We start from the raw sequence: 21,879 nt of genomic DNA on the forward strand, positions 1-21,879 counted from the left end.
TTTCATCTGTAGCTTTTTTTAATCCTCTATTTTTGGCAACCTCCCCCGTGTCTGTATATGCAAATATGCATCTGATAACTCCAGCCCTATTCAAATGATCTAAGGACTCAGACCCTGCATTGTTTTTCACCACAAATGCTCATTTGAATAGTTAGATTACATTCACAGGACATACGAGAAGACTGCAGAAATGGCTGTTATCTAATCTAATAAGGCTTCTGCAAGACAATCTTTCTTTAAATATTATGTTAAATATTATAATCTTTACAATGGCATTTATGTATACTTCACAACATCCATCCGAGTGAAGAACACTGTCCAGTATGTAAGCATGTCACTGTCAGAGTCTACAATCAAGAGAAGACTATACGAGAGCAAATACAGAGGGTAGACGTTGGACTTCTGGAAAAGTATTCTTTGGATGACTGAAATTAATAATAACCTTTACCAGAATGACGGGAAGAAAAAAGTATGGAGAAGGCTTGGAACACTCCTAAGCATACAATATCATCTGTGAAACATGGTGCAGCTGTGTGAAGACATGAGCATGGATGGCACTGGGATACTGGTGTTTAGTGATGATGTGACAGCAGCTGGATGAACTCTGAAGTATATAAGGATTTACTGTCTGCCCAGATTCAGTCAAATGCGGCAAAGCTGATTAGATACCACATAGTACAAAGAGGCGATGATTCAAAACATACAGCAAAGGCAACCCATGAGTTTTTAAAGAATAAAGTGGAATATTCCACAGTGGCCAAGTCAATCTCCTGATATCAGTCTGATTGAGCAAGCATTTCACTCAATGAAGACAAAACTAAAGGTAGTAAGAAGTCTCTTGTGACGTCCATGAGTTAAACTCTTAAGACAGTCATTGCCTGTGAAAGTTTCTCTCTTTCCATGATTATATTTATTTGAGCCCCTGAAAATACGGGACTGTGTATAAAATATTTTGTAATTTCAGAGCATTTTATATATGTATATGTATGTATATATATATATATATATATATATATGTATATATATACACGTGTGTGTGTGTGTGTGTGTGTGTGTACAAAAGCCCCTTTCAGACTGGTGGAACCTTTTTCATAGTTCCTAGAACTATTTGGGGAAGTTCCGGTTCCTGCCAATATCCAGCAAATTTGCACAGCCATTAAAGGGGAGTGGAGCAACATTCCACAAGCCGAAATCAACAACCTGATCAATTGCAATGCAAAGAAGGTGTGTTGCACTGCGTGAGGCACATGGTGGTCACACTGGTTTTCGGACCCCCAATAGAGTAAAGCTGCACATTTTAGAGTGGACTTTTACTGTGGCCAGCCTAAAGCACACCTTTGCAATAATCATGCTGTCTAATCAGCGTCTTGATATTTGAGGTGAGGTGGATGGATTATCTCAGCAAAGGAGAAGTGGTCACTAACACAGATTTAGACAGATTAGTGAACAATATTTGAGAGAAACAAGCCCTTTGTGTAGAAAAAGTCTTAGATCTCTGAGTTCAGCTCATGAAAAATGGGGGTCCAAACGAAAGTGTGAAGAGTTGAGGTGTATATACACACACATGATTTCTTCTACATGTATATGTATTTTGTCAATTGAATTTCTCTTTCCATTAACATGCCAGTTTTTATTAAATTCAACAAAACAAACTAATCATTTTAAATATGTGATATCATGATAAAAGGTAACTGATTTTTTCCATATTTAAAATATTTTAATTAAATATAAAAAATAATATAAAAAATTGCTACACATGTATGTTAATGTCGTAATGTGCTGCATGGTATGACTTTTGAATTTGTAATGCAACACGATTTCCAACTTTTGCTTCAAACTAATAAATATCCTTACAAAACATTTTGTAAGACATGACCAAAGTCTGAGGCATCTCAGCGACGCTTCAAGTACAAGATGATGTGTGTGACATTTGTGCCATCAAATCCATTGTTCCAGGCAAAGGCTTTCTGAATGAGTGCTCTGTTTTACGATGAAAGCCAAGGAGTGAGTGTGTGTATGTTTTGGGGTGTAGAGTCTGGAATTACGTCATCTAAGCCCTCAAAGGAATGCAGCGCAGTCTCCATAGCAACCATGAGGAAATTTGTTGAGTTGGATTCGTAGGAATGTGGTTAGGCCTCATCCCCCTTGATGTATACTTACATATTTTTGTCTGTCTTAACATGTGCTGACTTGTTAATGAACAGCAAACAAAAATTACTCCCATTTTTCACTAGCTGCTAGAGGGCATGTTGATTCCAGTTCAAAAATGGCTAGTTTTTTGGTGAAAAGTGCAAAAGCTAAAGATAACTGAATGATGTATTGAGCTGAAATCTAACTGTGTTTTCATATCCCAGCGAATTACGTGTGTATTTGTCTAGCTCAACATTTTAATTCTACTTGTTTTAGTGTATAATGCTATCAAGTCTATATGATATTCTGGGACTGGTTATGCTTATATTCTTTTTTCAGTGTAAGACTTTTCACCCGTTTTTAATTACAGAAGTATTCAAAGTTCAGGTTTCCAACCACATAAAAAAAGAAAGAAAAAACCCTCATGCACATCTCCTGTGATATTTGCATCGTATCTGCTCATAGAACAAGAACTTTATTTTAAGATGATTAGAGATTAGCTTCCGAATACAATGGACAGATAACATATCTCTCACAAGTATGATTTCAAAACTTTCTCTACAATACAAATAAAGATAGAACAAATAAAAATTTGTATATACGGATGAAACAGAAAAACAAGGTTTTAATTATATTCAAATAAGGATCTTTTCCAGTTAAGTCTATTTGTTTGTTTGTTTTACTTGCTTGCCCATTTCTTAATACTTTGGTCACATTTCTATATTCTACATGGTGACTTAAGTATTAAGAAATGTGTACTAGTGCATGTAAAAAAAAAAAGAATAAAAATTAAGTCATTGTTTTAGGTCAACTTAATTATCTTTGACTCGTGAAATTTGGTTTAGCTTTTTAAAATAATCACTATTTGTTATCTGTTTTCAGTCCAGAAAACTGCCCCGACGTCACCTGACCAGCTAAGCTAAATACAGACCATTAAACAGATTAGCACACGATTATGCCGCTTGCAGGAGCACATGAATTTAGTGCAAAGTCACCTGAACTAACTGCAGGTTAATTAAGATTTATAACAAATCGAAGGTGTCAAATATAAAGGCAATAGATTTTAGCAACATTGCATGCGTATTCAATTAAAGTCACTTGAATTGACAATATGTCAGTTTTTAAATTCTTCACTGAACACTAAAAAAATCCTTTATGCAAAAAACATTTAATTTGCTTAAAATTAACTATTGCAAAAAAATATTTTGCATCGAATCAGTACTTTTGCACCATGCAAACACCAGACCAATGTATTTACTAATGTTACGTTTCTGGATCTGGGAACATTTCGGTTGTGTTGCCGTCTATGGAGGGTCAGATGGCTCTCTAATTTATCTTAATTTGTGTTCCAAAGATTTACATGTTTGGAATGACATAAGAGGGATTAATCACAGTCTTCATTATGGGGTGAACTAACCCTTTAAAGGGCACCTTTTATTTCCCTTTTGTCCCCCGAATGTGTCTATGTAGTTTCAGCCTAAAAGATAGATAATTTATTATAATAGCTCAAAAATGTTATTTTTGGGGTGTGGCTAAAAAAGAGCTGTTTTGGAGTGTATGGCTTTAAATGCAAATGAGCTGCATGTTCCCATCTGGCGAACGGCGCGATGTTAGAAAGCGCGCACCACGCTAACCTATCATTGACGTGGATCAACTCACCAAGTCAGACCTGTTAGACGCACTAGCATTAGTTTCCACCAAAATAAATGTTCATAGGTTTATCTTTTGCAAGCAAGGATTAAAATGAACAGATGCAGAAGAAAAACTGCACAGGCAGAGCAAGCTCATTGTATATTGGAAGAAAAATTTAATGTTTCCTATTTTTTTCCCCTCTCATCTGTGCTGTTCCATAAGTGCCACCTGCTGTCAGAGAGTAAAATTCAGTCGTCTGTATGCAGGTTTAAGCATCATTTCACAAAGCCAGATCACTCTTTATTTGCTTCAAGTGTAAGTTTCTTCTCAAAATCACAGATCACTGATTATATAAATTTGAAAATGCCTATTTTGAGTGGAAACAGAAACACCCAATATTAGAGCGTGCCTTTAAATGCATTTTCCAGAAGAGAGCCGCGTCATTACAGCTTGTTGGTTCTGATTATCATGTTTATTATGCTAAAATCAGGCCCTTTAAAGCATATGAGCGAGATCAGATGCACTTGTACAAACAAAGTTACTGGGTTAATCTTTTTCACGTTTCCTTTGTTGCACCAGGAACCTGATTAAAGCATTTAAAACCTGGAAGAGTCATATTTTCATATGTCACCTTTAAATAAACTGCTCGTACAACGTGTGCAACATCTTTGTTTGTAATGATTCAAATTGTTATTATTATTTTTATAATTATTACTATAATTAAATACGCATAGTAGTAGCAACTGCAAAAACAGTTTCTTGGCCAGAAAAAAATATTTGCGGTTGGTAAATCTTTTCAGGCATGGCACCCTTCCCAAACTCACCCAAGCAGTAAACAGCATAGCTGATTATGACATTTTATAATTTATTTTTCATTTTAACAAAACTGCTGTTAGGGTCATCTGAATCTGTGCAGTGATTTAACTTAATAGTTTATTACTGAAAAGTATCACTTTTAACCGAGTCATAATTGTTGGTTATTTATGCTGATATTTTAATCATGCTTATTAATTTGAATTAATGGAATTCAGGCCAACATTAAAGTATGTATAACTTATATTACTCATCCAGAATAATCCCAAAATTCATATGGTTTAAGCTTTTTTTCTTTTTTATGATGTTTATTTAGCCTTAATTAAAAAGTGGATCTTAAAAACTCACCTGCTGCTAACACTGCTCAAAACGCAGTTATTAGTATGGACTATCATTACTGCTAATAGGCCTCTAGACCAATTAAAATGCCTCTCATTGCTTCTGATAACTGATATTAGAACCAAAGCTCTCTACAACAACATGAACCCTGTTATATGTTATTCTGCTAGCAAAATATGACAGTAAAAGAAGAGCTTGTAAATCAGCCTCATTATTATGGTCTTTAAACAGTGCACCTCATTATCTTGTCTTCTTGAGCTCTCCTATCTCACTTAACATGGGAAGACATTCAGACAGGTGTAATTACTAAAGGAACCGTGTCTGCAACCAAGTCCACATAACATCAAATTCTATATATCCATCTAATTGTACATGACAGACATAATAGGTGGCATTTTGGCCAGTATTCTGTAATGGGTAAAATGTCTATGAATCACCTGGATAGAAGTTTGTAGGTAGCACAGATGAGTCAGTGGTGTTATAAAGCAGCTTTTGGATAAGAGATGCAACAATATAGATTTTTAGCTGATAATGGTGGTTATTGTATAGTTACAGCACTCCACTCAGTTTCTCTGAAAATGAATAGTGGCAGCTGGAGGAAACCTGATCTGAATTCACACTCCTTTTCAGTAATGGTGAACCTGACATGTCTCAAATATTTGCTTATAAACTGACATCTATGCCCTTATTCTAATATTTACAACGTGAAACCTGACAGAGTGTCTTTGTTCAGTGAAGCCAGTCTCACCTGCTATTTCTTTTTCTATTCTTTTCTAAGGGTTCTGGTTTCAGGTGACAAAAACTTCAGCCAACAGCTTAACAAAAAATGTGCATATGAGGGCACATAAACAACCATTGCTTATGAATAGGTCCTCATATTGCACTATAGCTGAATTACCTTATACTACAATGTTTGGCCAGTGTCCCTAAATGCATAGCAATCCATTTTAATTTTCCATTTAAACTGCAACATAAAAGCTGTCTAACTAAGATTATTTATTTAATAAAATTTATATCCAAGCTATGTATCGCTATTATGTCTTATATTAAAGCTTTGCATATGGATCCAAACGTTTCCTCAGTTCCTCCCGTTACAGAATACTCAGCCAAACAAGGAACCATCAGCTTTTCAAGAGGTCACTGACCAATTATGGAAACTGCAAACATATTATTTGCCCTGAAGCAAGGTACGCAATCTCTAGAAAAAAATATCAGTGAGTTTTTAGCCATTGCTCACTATTCAGAGTTACCAGAATGTATTTTAATAGAGATCTTCTGCAAGGGCATTAATCAGCTGTTGAGGTCTAAACTTAGACATGAGGGTCTACGATCATCACTGGCTCGTTTTATGGACTATGCCTTATTGACTGTCAGCTCCTTATTTACTGTGGGTTTCGGAGGTGGACAGTGATGGCCCCATTGTCACTGAATAGCGGCTGCCATAGTCACAAAATGATCAGGCAATGCTGGTCGTCAGAAAAAGGAAACCCTGTTATGTCTCAACTGCCAATCAGGAGCCAAGTCAAGTCCCAATTGATCTTTAGGAGCCATCTGATCATCATACGTCAAGTCATCGTATGATTCAGGTGGCTTGATTTGCACTTGTCAAGTCACTGCTGATTTTCACCAGCTAGGTCCTGTCATTGCTAATAGTCCATAATCATGTCACATATCAGTGGATCTGCCAGGCTCGCGTCCAAGCATTGCTGAGTCTCTTCATATCACCGCTGACCAGCCAGAATCCCTTCACGTCTCCGCTGACCTTCTAGAGTCTCTTCACGTTACTGCTTGCATCCAGAGTCACAGCCGAAGATCCAGAGTCACGTCATAGTGGATCGTCCAGAGTCACGCATCATTAATCTTCAGAAGTTAGGTCAGGTCTTTACTGATCTTCACAAGTCAGCTCCAGTTATTGCTGATTGTCACACTATCTCTGATCTTCCAGTCATATCACCGTGTCATATGCCCTATCACTTCCTGTCTGATGCACCTGGATCTTCGGAATCGCATAGCCATCTGAAATAGTGACCACGATAACGTCTCCTGAGGTGGTTGAGGTGGTGAGGTTGCTGCTGCGGAATCTCTCGAAACAGTGGTAGACGCCACCCTATTCCCAAAGGTGACGGTATATGGTGCAGAACCTCTCGAAGCAGTGGTACTCACTGCTGCTCTTGGTAAGGTGGTGGTGCCCAGCAAACTGCTCTCAGAATGTCATGTTGCGGTCAAAAAGACCTTCATTTAACGCTGTCTTCACCCTGAGGAAGGGGGAGTCTAACCACGCCTAGCATAGTCCTGTTTTTTTCTGTGTTTAATTTCTTTTGCGTTCTCATATCTGCCTGGTATTTGGATTATCACTCAAAAATAAAAAAAGGGATAATGTACAGCCATTATTAACTTCCAATATTATTAAAACAAATGGAACTGGAAGATTGCATTTGCTAGGATATATCTTAGTACTGCAAAGAACCAACACAAAGGTATGTCTGTAGCAGCTCCTTGTAATAAAAGAATTTAGACTTGAGCATATTCTGTGCAGCAGGAAAGAGTATGTTCAGCCATGAGCAGCTTCACAACGAAGGCACACAGAGTGCATGTGAGTGTTTAAAAAAAAAACTGTCTGTCAGTAAAATGATGGCTTGGTGAAGCATTTGGAACAGAAAAACTGAAACTGCACAATGTTAAAGGGGTGATAGACAACTTCGCCTTTTTAACTTTAGTTAAGGAAACAAGTTAGGATGTTCAAGGTTCAACAAAAAGGGAGAAATTGTCGTTTGCAGAATTCACTTAACCCTTTTACATGCAAGTTTAAAATATTCTAGCTGAACCCCCATTGTGAGTTTTTTTTAAGCGACCATGAACTGGGAGAAGAGCAGAGCAAACTTTATATCCCTGCACAATCTGTATATGCTATTAATAAAACACGTTGGCAGATTATATTTGTACAGCTCTTTATTGCCATTTCAATAGACATCAGCGTGTATTTTACAAACTATACATGTGTGATTTTGCTAGTATGTGTATTTAAATGTATGAAACCTAAAAAAAAGTATTACATGGTTGAAACACTGAATATCTGTGATAATATGCTCATCGAGTCAGATCTGGCTCAGTGCCAGCAAAAGCCTGAAAGCATAATTAAATTCAGCCGTTGATGACATGACGCCCTGAATATTCTAATCAAACCAGTGCGATCGTACATGTTAAAGGGTGAAGGCCTACAACAAACAGCTAGTAGGTACTACAACAAGCTACTTCCTGGGTTAATGACATCACAAACCCTGAAATGTACAAAAACCTTTCCCTTGGGGAAAATGTAAAAAAGGGGGTGGGGCCATTATGTTGTGGCACGTAAAAGGGCATTGCTGTCTGGCTCTGCTAGCCATTTAGCAAAATGACACTACATATCTGCTAAATGCCTACAAATACCTACAAAGTTCTTTTTTATTCCACCAGTGAACTTCGAATGTCGGTGCCTGTTGGTGTTCATGTGATCAGTGTAAACTATTATTACTATGATGATAGCTGTTGTGCTGGTTTATCATAGCGCTTTTCCTGTGTAATGCAGCCAGCATGTATTTTGCTCCTTAAAACATGATGCAAGTTTACACTTATTCAATCTTGCATGTGTGCGTTTGTGTGTAATTTAAGATGTCTAAATTAAATAAAATAAACTCAGCAGACAATTAAATAATAATCGTTTCTAATAATAATGCTTTTCGGTCTTTTACATTCACACACCATCCTTAAAATACCTGTAAGCCCTGTGATATTAGTCATAAGAAAAGATCTGTCCGTTTTTGACAGCCTTCAGGGACAGAAAGCTCATGCTGAAAGCTCATGAACAAGATGCTGAAAAAGCAGCGAGACATGGCACGACAGTCAAAGACATTTGGCTGGGAAGTAATGTCCTTAATGTAAACAACACAGAATATTCACGTTATCTTTATGATTGGCTCAGACCTCTTACTTACATGATCTAGCAATACCAGTAATGGCAGAAATATTGGCAAATGATTTACCAGTGTTTTTAAATGGATTTTTCCTGTTCACACATGTTCAAACGGTAATTCCCTGAAAAAGCATTACAATCTTGAGAAGCCTAAAACAGATTTCTAGCTAAATCAGGTCTTATCAACTGAGAGAGTGTAAACAGAAACCGCAACAAAACATATGATAGATTTGTGAATGGACAGTCTTGGGTTACATAACAATGACATTGGCTCTGATATATTGGCAAGGTTCCTGAGGAAGTCAGCCTCTCGGATAAAAACAGACACATTCAAGACACGAAAAGAAGCTAACCTCTGTCAGACAATGAGAGAAGAAAGTGGGAAAAATGTGTGGGAAGTAAAGTCAGAAAAAAATATTCAAGAAAAGAGCAGAAATGCATCATCATTTTATTTCAAACTGGGTAAACATTGGATTGTCTTTCACGGATTGCCTTTAAATGAGCTAATTTTAGACGCACTGTGCTGCTGGAAAGCCGCCGGTTAAATGTAACCAAAACAAACATTTAAGAAATGCTTGTTTGATGTATCTGCAGCATGTCAGCGGTAAATGCATCGGAGAATGGACGGTTGCCCGAAACGCAGAGAATTTGTGGGGTTTTTCAGTTTTCGTCTTTATGTGTGCGCTAAGCACGTGTAAGCTGTAGTTTTCTCTCTGGTGAGCTAATCGCGGTTACGTAAGGCTCGGCATGCGTGTATGAGTGCGTGACGCTAAGTTTGTCTGCCCATTTTTGAGATCTGTTTAAAAAAAAATTGAAAGTATATGTTTGTTTCTCTAAAGAGCATTTATAACACACCTGTTAATAAATTCAGTTTCATTTTATTTATACTTTTTGTCACATCACTGAATTGTGAAACTTTATATGAGCAATGGCATATATTAGCATGCTAAATGCTCCCTAAAAAACACATATTTTTAGTACCCACCCTCGCGTTTAAGCAAAAGCAGAACTCTGTGTAGGATGGCCACAGGAGGTGAACCCCTGGAACTAAACGGCCATGCTTTATTTCATGTTTTATTTCTGTTGTAGTCTTGCACAAACTGCATTGCAAACATTTTCCAAAATGTAATTTGTGTGGAAACATTATGAAGTCTGTAAATGGCTGCTAGCAGAGGTCAGAGATGCTGAAGACTGATGCAAAGATGAGAAAATGCTGTAGAAGGCAAAGCAGACTCCACTGTTTATGACATAAAATGTTGGAAGAAAGTCTTAAATATTGAACTGGGGTGAACTGAACTGGTTTCTCCTGATGTATCTCTGAGGAGATCTAACTGCTGAAGGATTCAAGGTTTAGGGCTGCTTTGTTTACAGCAGTAACCAAGGAAACACTACATCACTGCTGCTCCATAATCACCAACTATGAATTGAATTTTCGTTCAGCCCATCTGCTGTTTATGATTTGTGCAGGCATTATCGATGCTGAATTATTGTTTGAAAATGAATTGTTAAACATTGATGAAACGTGTCAGTAAAACAGCTTGCAAACTAGGGATGCACAATATTATCGGACCGATATTGCTGATATTTTTATAGCCTCGAGCTCGGCTAGTCCCTCCGGCATTTGCCGCTTGCTCCAACATTATCCAAAGAAATTAATTTCACTGTGACTTTAGTATTTTGTTTTGTTATTATATAACACTGTTTCCATTTTCTTTCTCCCTAAATGTTTTTGGATATGTCTATATTGTTAGTAATCCGTTAAAGCACCTATAACAATATTGCAATAAGCGGCTATAATCATTTGGAAGTGTAAAACGTCCAACTTTCAGAAAAAATCCAAACTCCACGAGTGGAGTACATCCAATTCATTCATTCTTAGAATAAACAGAAGGAAAATTGAGTTAAATGAGCTAGACTTAAACTTCAGGTTCTCCTGTTTATAATGATATATGGCATGCTGGCTGTTAAAATAGATCTGAAAAAACAAAGAAAAGTCCAGGTGCTTCAGGCTCCCCAAAAATGCTCTAGGTATTTAAGAGTTAAAAAAAAGAAAATCTTTCTGGCAAAAACAATAAAAAAATGCATAACTAGATATAGTTTAAAAAGGCAATAGTTATTTTCAAAGCTTTAATGAGCTGTCAGAAATCCTTTATTATTGTTTATTTAATTCTAATAAATAAGGTTTTGCTAAAAACTAACCAAAATGTAAAAAAATTTTTAAATATATTGGTATCGGCCAAAATTATGTGAAAAATATCGGCATAAAATCCAAATTGCAATCATATTGCAAACCCTATTGCAAACATATCACCAAAGCCGATCTATACCCATAATTTGATATTAAGCAAACAGCTAGAGAGTAGTATTTTTTTAATAATTACTCTGTATTGTAGCTGTACAAAAAACAGGACAGTTTGGTGACCATATAGCACATACAGCAGACTGGTGGCCAATAGTCCTCTGTGCTCATAAAAGTGCATTCTCAGAAAAAAGGAACATAGCCGCCATGAAGGAATTGTGGGGTGTTTTATCCTTTTAAAATCAATAAAAGAGACTTAAAATAGACACGCACAACCTAAAACCACATGACCACATCAAGACCTTTCTTAGCAGTCATTGAAATTCTAGATTCTTTTATTATGCTTTCCAGTTGCTTCTGATTTTCTAGTGAGTGGCCTTTCAAAGATCAATTGTTGCTTCTTTATGGCATCAGTATGTTGTTCTTTATGTTATCATTACATTCATTTTTATCTAGTCTACACTGCTTTACCAGTATCAATTCAGATCTCCTGCAATGCAACTGAAAATGATATCAAAATACACCAGAATAGGGACTTTCACTGATTTAAATATTCTGAACGTGTTATTCATGACGGAAAAAGGGTTACAAATTATACAAGTAAATAATATGTAAACACAATATACGATTTAACCACTATAATATCCACATTATATATTTGGCATTTTATATTCTACTCATTGCTGACAAACCAATTGATTTCACTTGACTTAATGGAACCAAATAAAAGAACTACGAATTCTATCAATTCTTTCGTTTCTTAATATCCATTGGATGATAACCAAAACAAACACACATTACACTGCACCCATGCTATTACTTTTAACACTCAATATTGCATCAGTCTACATGGGCTACTACCTGTGCAGAGAAAAAAAGGGGGCAGATTGATTTAGGATCTAAAATGCCAATAAATCCCTGTGATGAGAGACTTCCAACTAGAGATCCTTTAATATTCAGAGTGCAAACCCTGAGTGAAGAAGAGGGAATCCCTGTTCAGCACTGACCTTCAGTGGATGATGAAAATGAAATGGGCTTCTCTCGCTCCCCATCTCCCTCGCTGTCTTTCTCTGACACACTTTTAAACAGTGCTCAAACACACTTGTTCACATAAATACAAATATGACCCAACATTTTATTAACTATAGAACATGTGACGTAAAAACCTCTCATCTGCAGGGTCTTCCCTGAAAAAGATGACGTCTGGATGGGAGCATATGTTGTTCTAGAACCGGAATATATTTTTCTGCATTGATGGTGCCTTTCCAGACATGCAATCTGCCCATGCCACACGCACTCATGCAACCCCATACCATCAGAGATGCAGGCTTCTGAACCGAGCGTTGATAACAACTTGGGTTGTCCTTGTCCTCTTTGGTCCGGATGACATGGCGTCCCAGATTTCAAAAAGAACTTCGAATCGTGACTCGTCTGACCACAGAACAGTCTTCCATTTCGCCACACTCCATTTTAAATGATCCCTGGCCCAGTGTAAACGCCTGAGCTTGTGGATCTTGCTTAGAAATGGCTTCTTCTTTGCACTGTAGAGTTTCAGCTGGCAACGGCGGATGGCACAGTGGATTGTGTTCACTGACAATGGTTTCTGGAAGTATTCCTGAGCCCATTCTGTGATTTCCTTTACAGTAGCATTCCTGTTTGTGGTGCAGTGTCGTTTAAGGCCCGGAGATCACGGGCATCCAGTATGGTTTTACGGCCTTGACCCTTTCTCACAGAGATTGTTCCAGATTCTCTGAATCTTTGGATGATGTTATGCACAGTTGATGATGATAGATGCAAAGTCTTTGCAATTTTTCGCTGGGTAACACCTTTCTGATATTGCTCCACTATCTTTCTGCGCAACATTGTGGGAATTGGTGATCCTCTACCCATCTTGGCTTCTGAGAGACACTGCCACTCTGAGAAGCTCTTTTTATACCCAATCATGTTGCCAATTGACCTAATTAGCGTTAATTGGTCTTCCAGCTCCTCGTTATGCTTAAATTTACTTTTTCCAGCCTCTTATTGCTACTTGTCCCAACTTTTTTGAGATTTGTTGACACCATGAAATTCTGAATCAATATATTTTTCCCTTAAAATGGTACATTTTCTCAGTTTAAACTTTTGTTTCGTGATTTATGTTCTATTCTGAATAAAATATTAGAAGTTGGCACCTACACATCATTGCATTCAGTTTTTATTCACGATTTGTATAGTGTCCCAACTTTTTTGGAATCCGGTTTGTACAAAATGAGCTCTTCTCAAATTTGATGCCTGCTACGGGACTAGTTAGGAAGGGGACATATTTACCATGGTGTAGCGTCTCCTCTTCTTTTTAAAATAGTTTGAAGAAGTCTGGGCATCAAGGCTATTCGTTTCTGGAGTTTTGGTCTCATTCTTGCCAGATGTATTTTGCCAGCTGCTGAAGAATTTGTTGTGGTCTTTGACATATTTTTTGTTTAATGGTGCGCCTAATGTACTCTATAAGTGAAGCATGTGTTGTTCTAAAACCTTTATGTACCTTTCAGCATTCATAGTGCCTTCCAAAACATGCAAGCTATATCATACCGTATGCAACCCCCTGCCATCACAGATGCTGGCTTTTGAACCCTGAAAGGTTTCCCTCCTTATTTCCAACATGAATTTGAAATTTGTCAACATTTCGTTCGACCATAGAATACTTTGAAACAGTCCATTTTAAATGGAAGCATTCTTGGGACCATTCGGTAATGTGAATGACAGAATTACGCCAATAAGCAATACATCTGAGTGTCCGAAGACCATGAGCATCCAACAGTTGTGTTTTGCCTATTGAGATTTCTCCAGTTTCTCTGAATCTTTTGATGATGTTATGCACTGTAGATGATGAGATTTTCAAAGCCTTTGCAATTTGACGTTGAATACGTTTTTAAAGTATTCCACAATATTTTTAGTTACTCTTTCACAGTTTAGAGAGCCTGCGTCCATCTTTACTTCTAAGAGACTCTGGCTCTCTAAGACATACGTTTTATAGCTTTTATGTTACAGGCCTGATGTCAGTTAACTTAAGTAGTTGTTAGATGTTCTCCCAGCCGAATCTTTTCAAAATGTGTTACTTTTGTTGTCCCCGTGACAACCTTTTTAAGACCTGTAGCAGGTATCACAACTGAAATGAGCTCATTTAGTGGATGAAAGTCTACAATTTCTTAGTTTAAACATTTCTTATGTTATCTATGTTCTATTGTGAAAAAAATGGTGATTTGGAAGTCTTTTTGTTTTTATTTTATTCAAATAAAAAAACCCATTCCAGTATTTCTGTAATTCGGGGTGTATAATAGCTTCAATCCTTCATTTCTAGTTCTATAGTAATGACTTCCGACTAATGGATGCTTGGGCTCATCTGTTAAACTGTGAGATTTGAATACGTGGCCAAAGTAGTTCCACACACAAGAGGGGTTTTTGTTTCCTTTGTTGTTTCTTTTGTATTGACTCATTTGAGCCGTCAAACTGTTGTATAAAAGCAATATGACACTTGTAGTCAGGCAATATGTTGGGGAAAACGTTGGCTGTGACATCTTACTCAAAAAGTGTCTTTTCTCTCTCTATATATTTTTTTAATTTATTTAAGGACAAAAAAATGATCAACTTTCAGGTACAATGCGAAGACTACTAGATTCACATCCAACTACCCCACTCCAAGATTGTTTCCTGCATGTCGACCTTCAGCTTTTACTGTTAGATTCTCCGTACACTCCTTTGTACCCCTCAGAGTAACTAAGTGAGGGGTCTCTGTTATACACAAAGGACTGATTTTTTTCCATTCGCCTGACAGTCTATTAAAGACTCAGTCAGTGTGAGTCAATACTGGGACACCAGAGCCATCCCACGCTTGCACTCAGCAAACAGCTGCCTCTGAAAGCTCAGCCAGACATAAAACACAAGGCTTCCACAACACCCCTGGCCTATTATGCTATTGACAGACTGACCCATGACGAACCAAAGAAGCAAGCAATGGCCTGCTCTACAGTGAGCGGCAAGTGATGTCACAAGCTTCTAAAGGTAGACTACCTTTAGAGTCTACTACAAGAGATTAAAAAAAGTTAATCCAATTGGCTTGTGATTAAAGCAAAGCTACAGTCTAAAGACTGCTGTTAATCATAATAGAATAGTAACGTTAAATAAAAATAATATAAAATAAATAATACCATTCAACTTTGCAAAGAATTTCAGTGACAAAATGAAGCTGGACAGGCAAAAATGTGATCCCAAAAATTGACACAGAATCCAGCCTCTGTGAAGTACTGAGTCCCTTGTTGACTTTTTTGTAGACGGTTTTAAATTGCCGGTAAATTGTACTACATCTTTAAATGGATATGACCTAAAAACAGCTGTGCCTTGTATTTGTGAACATGCAGGGGTATATGCGGTCAGTGTTTTGCTGATGTTTTCATGTTTTTGTCGCATGTTCATGCAGCTTCTTTTGACTTAGAGACATCATCAGACCGCTTCAAACTAAACTACACAGTGCGAAGTAAATGTGTCACCTGCGTCAGAAAGTTATGGCTCAGTTTTGATTTCAACGGCTCTGGACTGCCCCAAAGAAGACATCTTACGTCAGTGCATTGTGAACTCATACGTGCTTATATCAGTACTTTTCATTCTGGGTTCACACACGGGAGAATCCCAGCAATTTACTGGTAATGTTACAGCTTCTCATACCAGTAAATTGGCGAAACAAATTTTAAAAAGGTCTGCTGACGCATGATCTCTTTACGGCAATTTACCAGCAAGTTATGGTAGACACGCTATATACTCCAACATATATATATACTATATGCTTTACAATTTCAAAATGACCGAAATCCAGGATTTTATACCTTCTGGTACTTGCCCATGCAAACCTCACTGCCACAATGGAAAAGTGTTATGGGTGGTTTGGGCGTTGTTAGGCAGTTATGTTTGGAGTGGTTTTGTTTGGGACGCGCCGCTCAGCAGTTGGTAGAGTTTTCTGTGTGGTTGCTAGGTGGTTATTTACCGGTTTACTCCAAAGTTACTATAATATTCATGTCCCTGGGATTTTTGCTCATTTTTACTGTTTTTGTCATTTCAAAAGCACTACTAAAAGCAGCTTTTATTGAAAACATGTTGCGGAAATGACTTTTTACTTTCAGGATTTGATTACGTAATAGAGATGATTAAGTCAGCACGAGACTGCCTGCACAGACACCTGCTTCTTCATCATGGTCTCTTTGGCCCAGCCGGTGATGCATTAGTGAAGTGCCAGGCAGGAGAAGCACCACAGGATCACTGTACTAAAAATAACATTTGGATCCTTTGGAAAGTAATGTTAGGCTGTAAAGTAAAGTGGCTGTTTATTTTCAACTATGTGGTTGTCTCGGTAGAGCTATATATGTTTGTTCAGGTACGTTTCGCTACGGATCCTTTGGTAAACCAATACCAGTTCAACTTCCCAACAGACTTATAGCGCTGCAGAGATTAGTATTTGTAGGTTAAAACCTGAAAACTAGTAAGCATTTTTGCACTTGGATTCTGAAGTCAATGGGTTTTGAATACCTTATTTACATTGTGTCCGCACTGTTATGATGAAAGCAAGAGATTGCAGAACACGCTTGATATGTCCTTCTAACATAATAAGCACGCTTCAGAAGACATTATAACATTTTAAACGCACTTAATGACACCTTTAATACTTGGGGTTAGGAGGTTGTTCTACTTAACCCTAGATATAAACTGTAACTATAACTATGTAATTAATGCTACGCGGCCAAGAACAGCTATGGTTCTGTCCACGTAACCAAAAGCAATGACCTAACCGTGGTTACAGGACAACCGCGATAAAACCCCTAACGAAGCAGTACAGAACAGTAGCGGGTCTAACATGTTAAGTTATAGTTCAGCACATACCCAGCTGAACCAGTTGTCTTCTGTTCACCGAACAAGATTCTCAACAGAGTGAACTCACCTCTGGCAGACAGCTTTTTGGTGTTGATGATTTTGGCAGCATATTCCTGACCAGTAGAGATTTTCATACATCTTCTCACCACAGAAAAAGCTCCTCTGGAAATCAGAAAGAATATACAGTATATATATATATATATATATATATATATATATATATATATATATATATATATATATATATGCATGCATGCATACATAGATAAAAGCAACTTTTCTTCATTTATTTAGATTATAAACATTACGTTTATTTTTATTTATTGGTTTTCTGTGTCTATATTTCTGCTAATGCAGAATTTCCTAACTGTATGCTACTCTTTGCTTTAAATAACTAAAACTTTCCTGCAGCCTCGTCTTGAATACCCCTTAATATTCACAGAATACATGTGCTATGCGTGAAGCAACACGCTTCTCAACATCAACAAAACGACGCTCTTGAAGTAAATAAGCAAGACGTTTTAAATAGCGAAATTCCGCAGAAAACGGGAAAAGAACACAGTACGAACGTCGTAACAGCGCATGAAAGAAAGCACAGGTACAGAGAGATTCAGGTAAGGACTAACAGGTAACTGTCTGTCAGGACTTTCCTAAAACGTTTCAGATTGTTATTCAAAGCGTGTGCATAACTAACGCTTACTTTCCCAGTTCTTCATACAGCTGATATTCGTCGGTAAACCTGGTGCAGGTTGTTGAAGCCATGCCGAGAGCGACGGGAAGAACAATCTGAGCGCAAAAGTGAAATCTGCGGTTATCTCTTCCTGTATCTCCTCAGTGCAGACCGAAAGTAAATGTTTTAACTCTCGAAAGAAATGGAAACGTCTGAGTCTGTCACTAAAAACCCTCTTGCAGGTGTGAGATGGTGACTGGCACTGTTTTGACACCTATTTGAAGTTGAAGCGCCGCACCTCTTCTGATCAGGAGACGTCCGATTCGCGAACGCTTCGTTCTTTTAGACCGGTTCTTTTTAACGATTCAATAGAACCGACTCAAGAGCGCGTGCGAATCATTCGAGTTTTGACGACGTTTCTAGTCACAAACGCTCAGCGGATGAATGAGCATATACACGAGTAAATGACATTTGCGCATTTTAAACTCGAAAACAAGTTGGACCACACGAAATGTTGTTATTTGACCCAGGGAAGAAAGTCAAGAAGACTGTTGAAAATGTTGAAAATACTAAAGGTTGCATTATAATGTATACAGCCAGCATAAAAATTGGTTTGAAATTAGTAATAATCTTAATGACATGAATTATTCATTTTCAGCTGTAACCATTACATTTTGTTATAATCCAGTTTTAAAAACACTTATATAAAGCTTTTACGTAGAAATGACACTTGAAATTAAACAGAAATGAAAAAGGCGGTTGACATGTAACTGTGAACAACGACAAATTTGTCGTCACAAACCTATTAAAAACATATAGCTTGAGATTTGATATGACATTAACACTACTAAAAAACTAATTGTGTGATGATTCGCAGCGAAAGAAGATTCATTTATTTTGACCGGATCAGTTTAACGAACCGATTCGCTAAAGTGAATCGAGTTTCCCAACAAGTAATCTCACGTCTGTCTTCCTGCTGTTACAACGGCTGTTAAATATAGTGTAAGAGCTCCCTCTACCGGCACGAACTCGCGTGTACGAGTGTCTGAAAACACAACGGTGTATATATATATTTTAAATCGCAGGAAAATAGCAAATATGTGAGGGTTGATATAACGCTAGTCTAAAATTAAGCATCATACAGTACTGTTCAGCCTTGAGCACTGTCACCTTGAGTTAACGAGATGACCAATTATCCTCTTAAATTACTAATCCTGTAAATCCTGTGGAGCATTCCCCCTTATCTACCACTGTCTTAAAAATCAATGCGATGATAAAACGCTCCCTGCCCTCCCTTGGCATCTCTGATTAGGTCTATTTGTCATTTTTTATTTACCTGAATATTTATTATACGGTTGTAAGCGAATTCACTTTGAGGTACGCATCTATCCCTTTAGTCATTCACAATAATCAATATTTTATATTATAAAGAACTGTAAATCTGCAGCCCCATATTCACCGTTACCAATCAAATATTTATTTGAAGCTTAAAAAAAGAAAATCCATTTTAAAAGAAGCTTTAAATACAGAACATGTAACAGTCAATATGTCATCATAAATGTTTAATTAATAAAATATATATATTTAAAATGGAATGAAAATGGCAAAATGTAGAAATATTACCTGCAAAATACAATGCATTTAGAATATGTGTAAAAATAAGCAGGTCGACAAAAAAAATATTTCATATTGCTGCACACGGGGCCGTATTTTTGCAGATATTTCTTAGAACGTGATGTAAACTTTGAGCAGTAAGAGTTAATGTGTCAGATCATTTACAGAAGAGGGAGGGGGGTTGGAGGGAGTGATAGAAACTTAAACAGCCCGACAGGGAAAAGCTGTTAGGGTTGTCTGGTAGTGGCGGTATGGACACTCTTAAACCCTTTTCCAGATGGCGGTGGTGTATATAGTGCAAGGGATGGGTGTGAGGGGTCAGCAATAATTCTAGATGCAGTGCAGATGCAAAGTGTTTCGAGGGAATTCTCTTTTTCTTTCTTTTTACCAAAGAGTGTATGTAAAATTACACTAGTATTTTAAACAGCTAAAATGGTTTTAAGTCAGTTATTTCTGTCCTTTGCTGTAGTGTGTCAGTAGAAAATATCGGTTTACATTTCCGAACATTCGTTTTTCCAGTCATTTGTAATAATCCAGTGAGATTTTTGTGTGCACGAGGAGTCTGAAAACAGGTAGTGCCCCACACAGAGATCCGATCCCATCTTCATCTGGTCTGTTTAGACAAGACAAGAAACTGAACGAACAGAGACTAACTCAAGACTGACTAAAACTGGATGATGATGGGGTGGGGTGCAAGTTATATATGGCCATAAAACATATATGCATGTGTTTTTGTTTGTTTTACAAGAATCTTGAGGGTAAAAAAAAGAGAACGAGAGAGACCAAAATAAAAAAAGAACATCTTAAGAAAAAAAAAAAAACGGTAAAGGAGATACAGAGGAAAAATTAACCGACTGAACCTTTGTTAGGTGCCAGAATGAGTTCCAGTCATGCTAAAAGTGTCCATTACAGGAAGCTTATGCAAATGTGCAAGCCAACAAAGTTTATCAAAATTATATATAAAGGTGAAGGACTTATACAAACAAAATACACATAATACACCTTAATATTCTATCTTAGACCAACATATATCAACCAGGCATTTTGCGATTAGCATTATCAGTAACTATGGCCCATTAGCATTTTGTTTGCGGAACGTTTTCAAAATCAACTGTCAGCTTTGTCACACTGTAAAAGATGATGCACTGCTAACTTAGTAAAATTGCGTTCATCTTACTTATTTGTTTCTTTTCATTTTTAAACTTAGAATCAGCAGGCTTTTATTTTGGCGGGTTGCCGGCGCTTGAGGCATATTTGAAAGACTGTTGCGTGCTTTTTTATATTGTCAAACGGCAGTAAGTTTTTTTACTTCCACGGTCTATAAATATGTAAAAAAATAATAATAATAATAATAAAAAAATAAACACTGCAATGGTAATGCTTAAAGTGTTGTCAGTTGGTAATTAAAGCAAACTAATCCCGCGAATTTAACTTGTCTCATTCTGAAGGGATATGATGGCGCAAGCAACCGAGAAGACAGGAGATATTACTTCTGTATATTGATAAAGACTGAAGATAATTACACCGCGATATATTCTGTATGTGACTTACTTTATTTTACTTTTAGGACACTGTATAAACCCTACGGACGAATGGTTGTTAATCTAAAGGTAAGCGTTATAAATGTACTTTTATTCGTCGTTTTGTCCATGTAATGTTAAATTTCACAATTAAATTATATCGCTTTGTGTTAATAAGTTTTTTTTTTAATTCCCATATTTGTTACTTTACATAGGCTTAAGTTAACCAATGCTCGTGAGGTGGTTCGAGATACAGGGAGTCTGAGGTCAAATGTTTATTTATATTATTTACATTTGTCAGTAAAACACGTAACGTTACAATAAAATATTTGAATATTTTCAAAAATCTGTGGTAAAGTGTTTGTTCTTGTTCTGTAGTAAAATAGGCATTGGATTGGATCCCAGACTCTCATGAGATTGTGAGAGTGTTTACAATTTAAAAAAATATATATATATATATATATATATATATATATATATATATATATATATATATATATATATATATATATATATATATACGCACACGCACACACACAGTTACGCACATATATATAGAGTGCCCTGTGAAAGTGAATTTTTTCACAGTTTCTTATGTTGCTGCCTTATGCTAAACTACTTTTAATTACTTTTTTTCTGCATCAATCTATACTCCATACGCCATAACTGTAAGTATTCATATCAACAAAAGTATTCATATCCTAAACTAAATATTATTGAAGCATATTTACAGTCTCAAGTCTTTTTTGTTTGATGCGACAAGCTTTGCTCATCTTCCACTTTCCTCTCCTCTTTACCTCTAAAACTGTCAGCTTTGATGGGGCAGATGCACATGGTCAGTTTTGTCCAGAAATATTAGAATGGGTTCAGTTCTCAGGCTGTGGCTGAGCCACTCAAGGACATTCACAGTTGGGTCATTGTCCTTTTGGAAGGTGAGCCTTCTGCCCAGGCTGAATTTCTGAATGCTCTAGACTTCCTTTAAAGCTATCTCTATATTTTTCTGCACTGAGTGTTCCTTCTA

General features: G+C 36.9%; 1 protein-coding gene across 7 annotated transcripts in view; it reads right to left on the minus strand.

Moving 5' to 3' along the window:
* camk2d1 (calcium/calmodulin-dependent protein kinase (CaM kinase) II delta 1) overlaps window positions 1–18,046 on the minus strand; it is a 71,133-nt gene extending 53,087 nt beyond the window's left edge. For 4 of the 7 annotated variants that reach the window (XM_043243626.1, XM_043243622.1, XM_043243629.1 and 1 more), the window contains exons 1-2: window positions 17,755–18,045; window positions 17,122–17,216 (exon numbers count right to left, since the gene is read on the minus strand). In XM_043243626.1, coding sequence (XP_043099561.1) covers window positions 17,122–17,216; window positions 17,755–17,816 — 157 coding nt within the window. In that variant the 5' untranslated portion in view covers window positions 17,817–18,045. Of the gene's footprint in view, window positions 1–17,121; window positions 17,217–17,754 lie in introns of all 7 variants that reach the window. The other 3 variants (XM_043243624.1, XM_043243623.1, XM_043243628.1) reach the window with 2 other exon arrangements.
* Window positions 18,047–21,879: the final 3,833 nt, after the last annotated feature.

Source organism: Puntigrus tetrazona, chromosome 7, assembly GCF_018831695.1.
Source record: "Puntigrus tetrazona isolate hp1 chromosome 7, ASM1883169v1, whole genome shotgun sequence".
In the NCBI taxonomy this organism is placed as follows: Eukaryota; Metazoa; Chordata; class Actinopteri; order Cypriniformes; family Cyprinidae; genus Puntigrus; species Puntigrus tetrazona.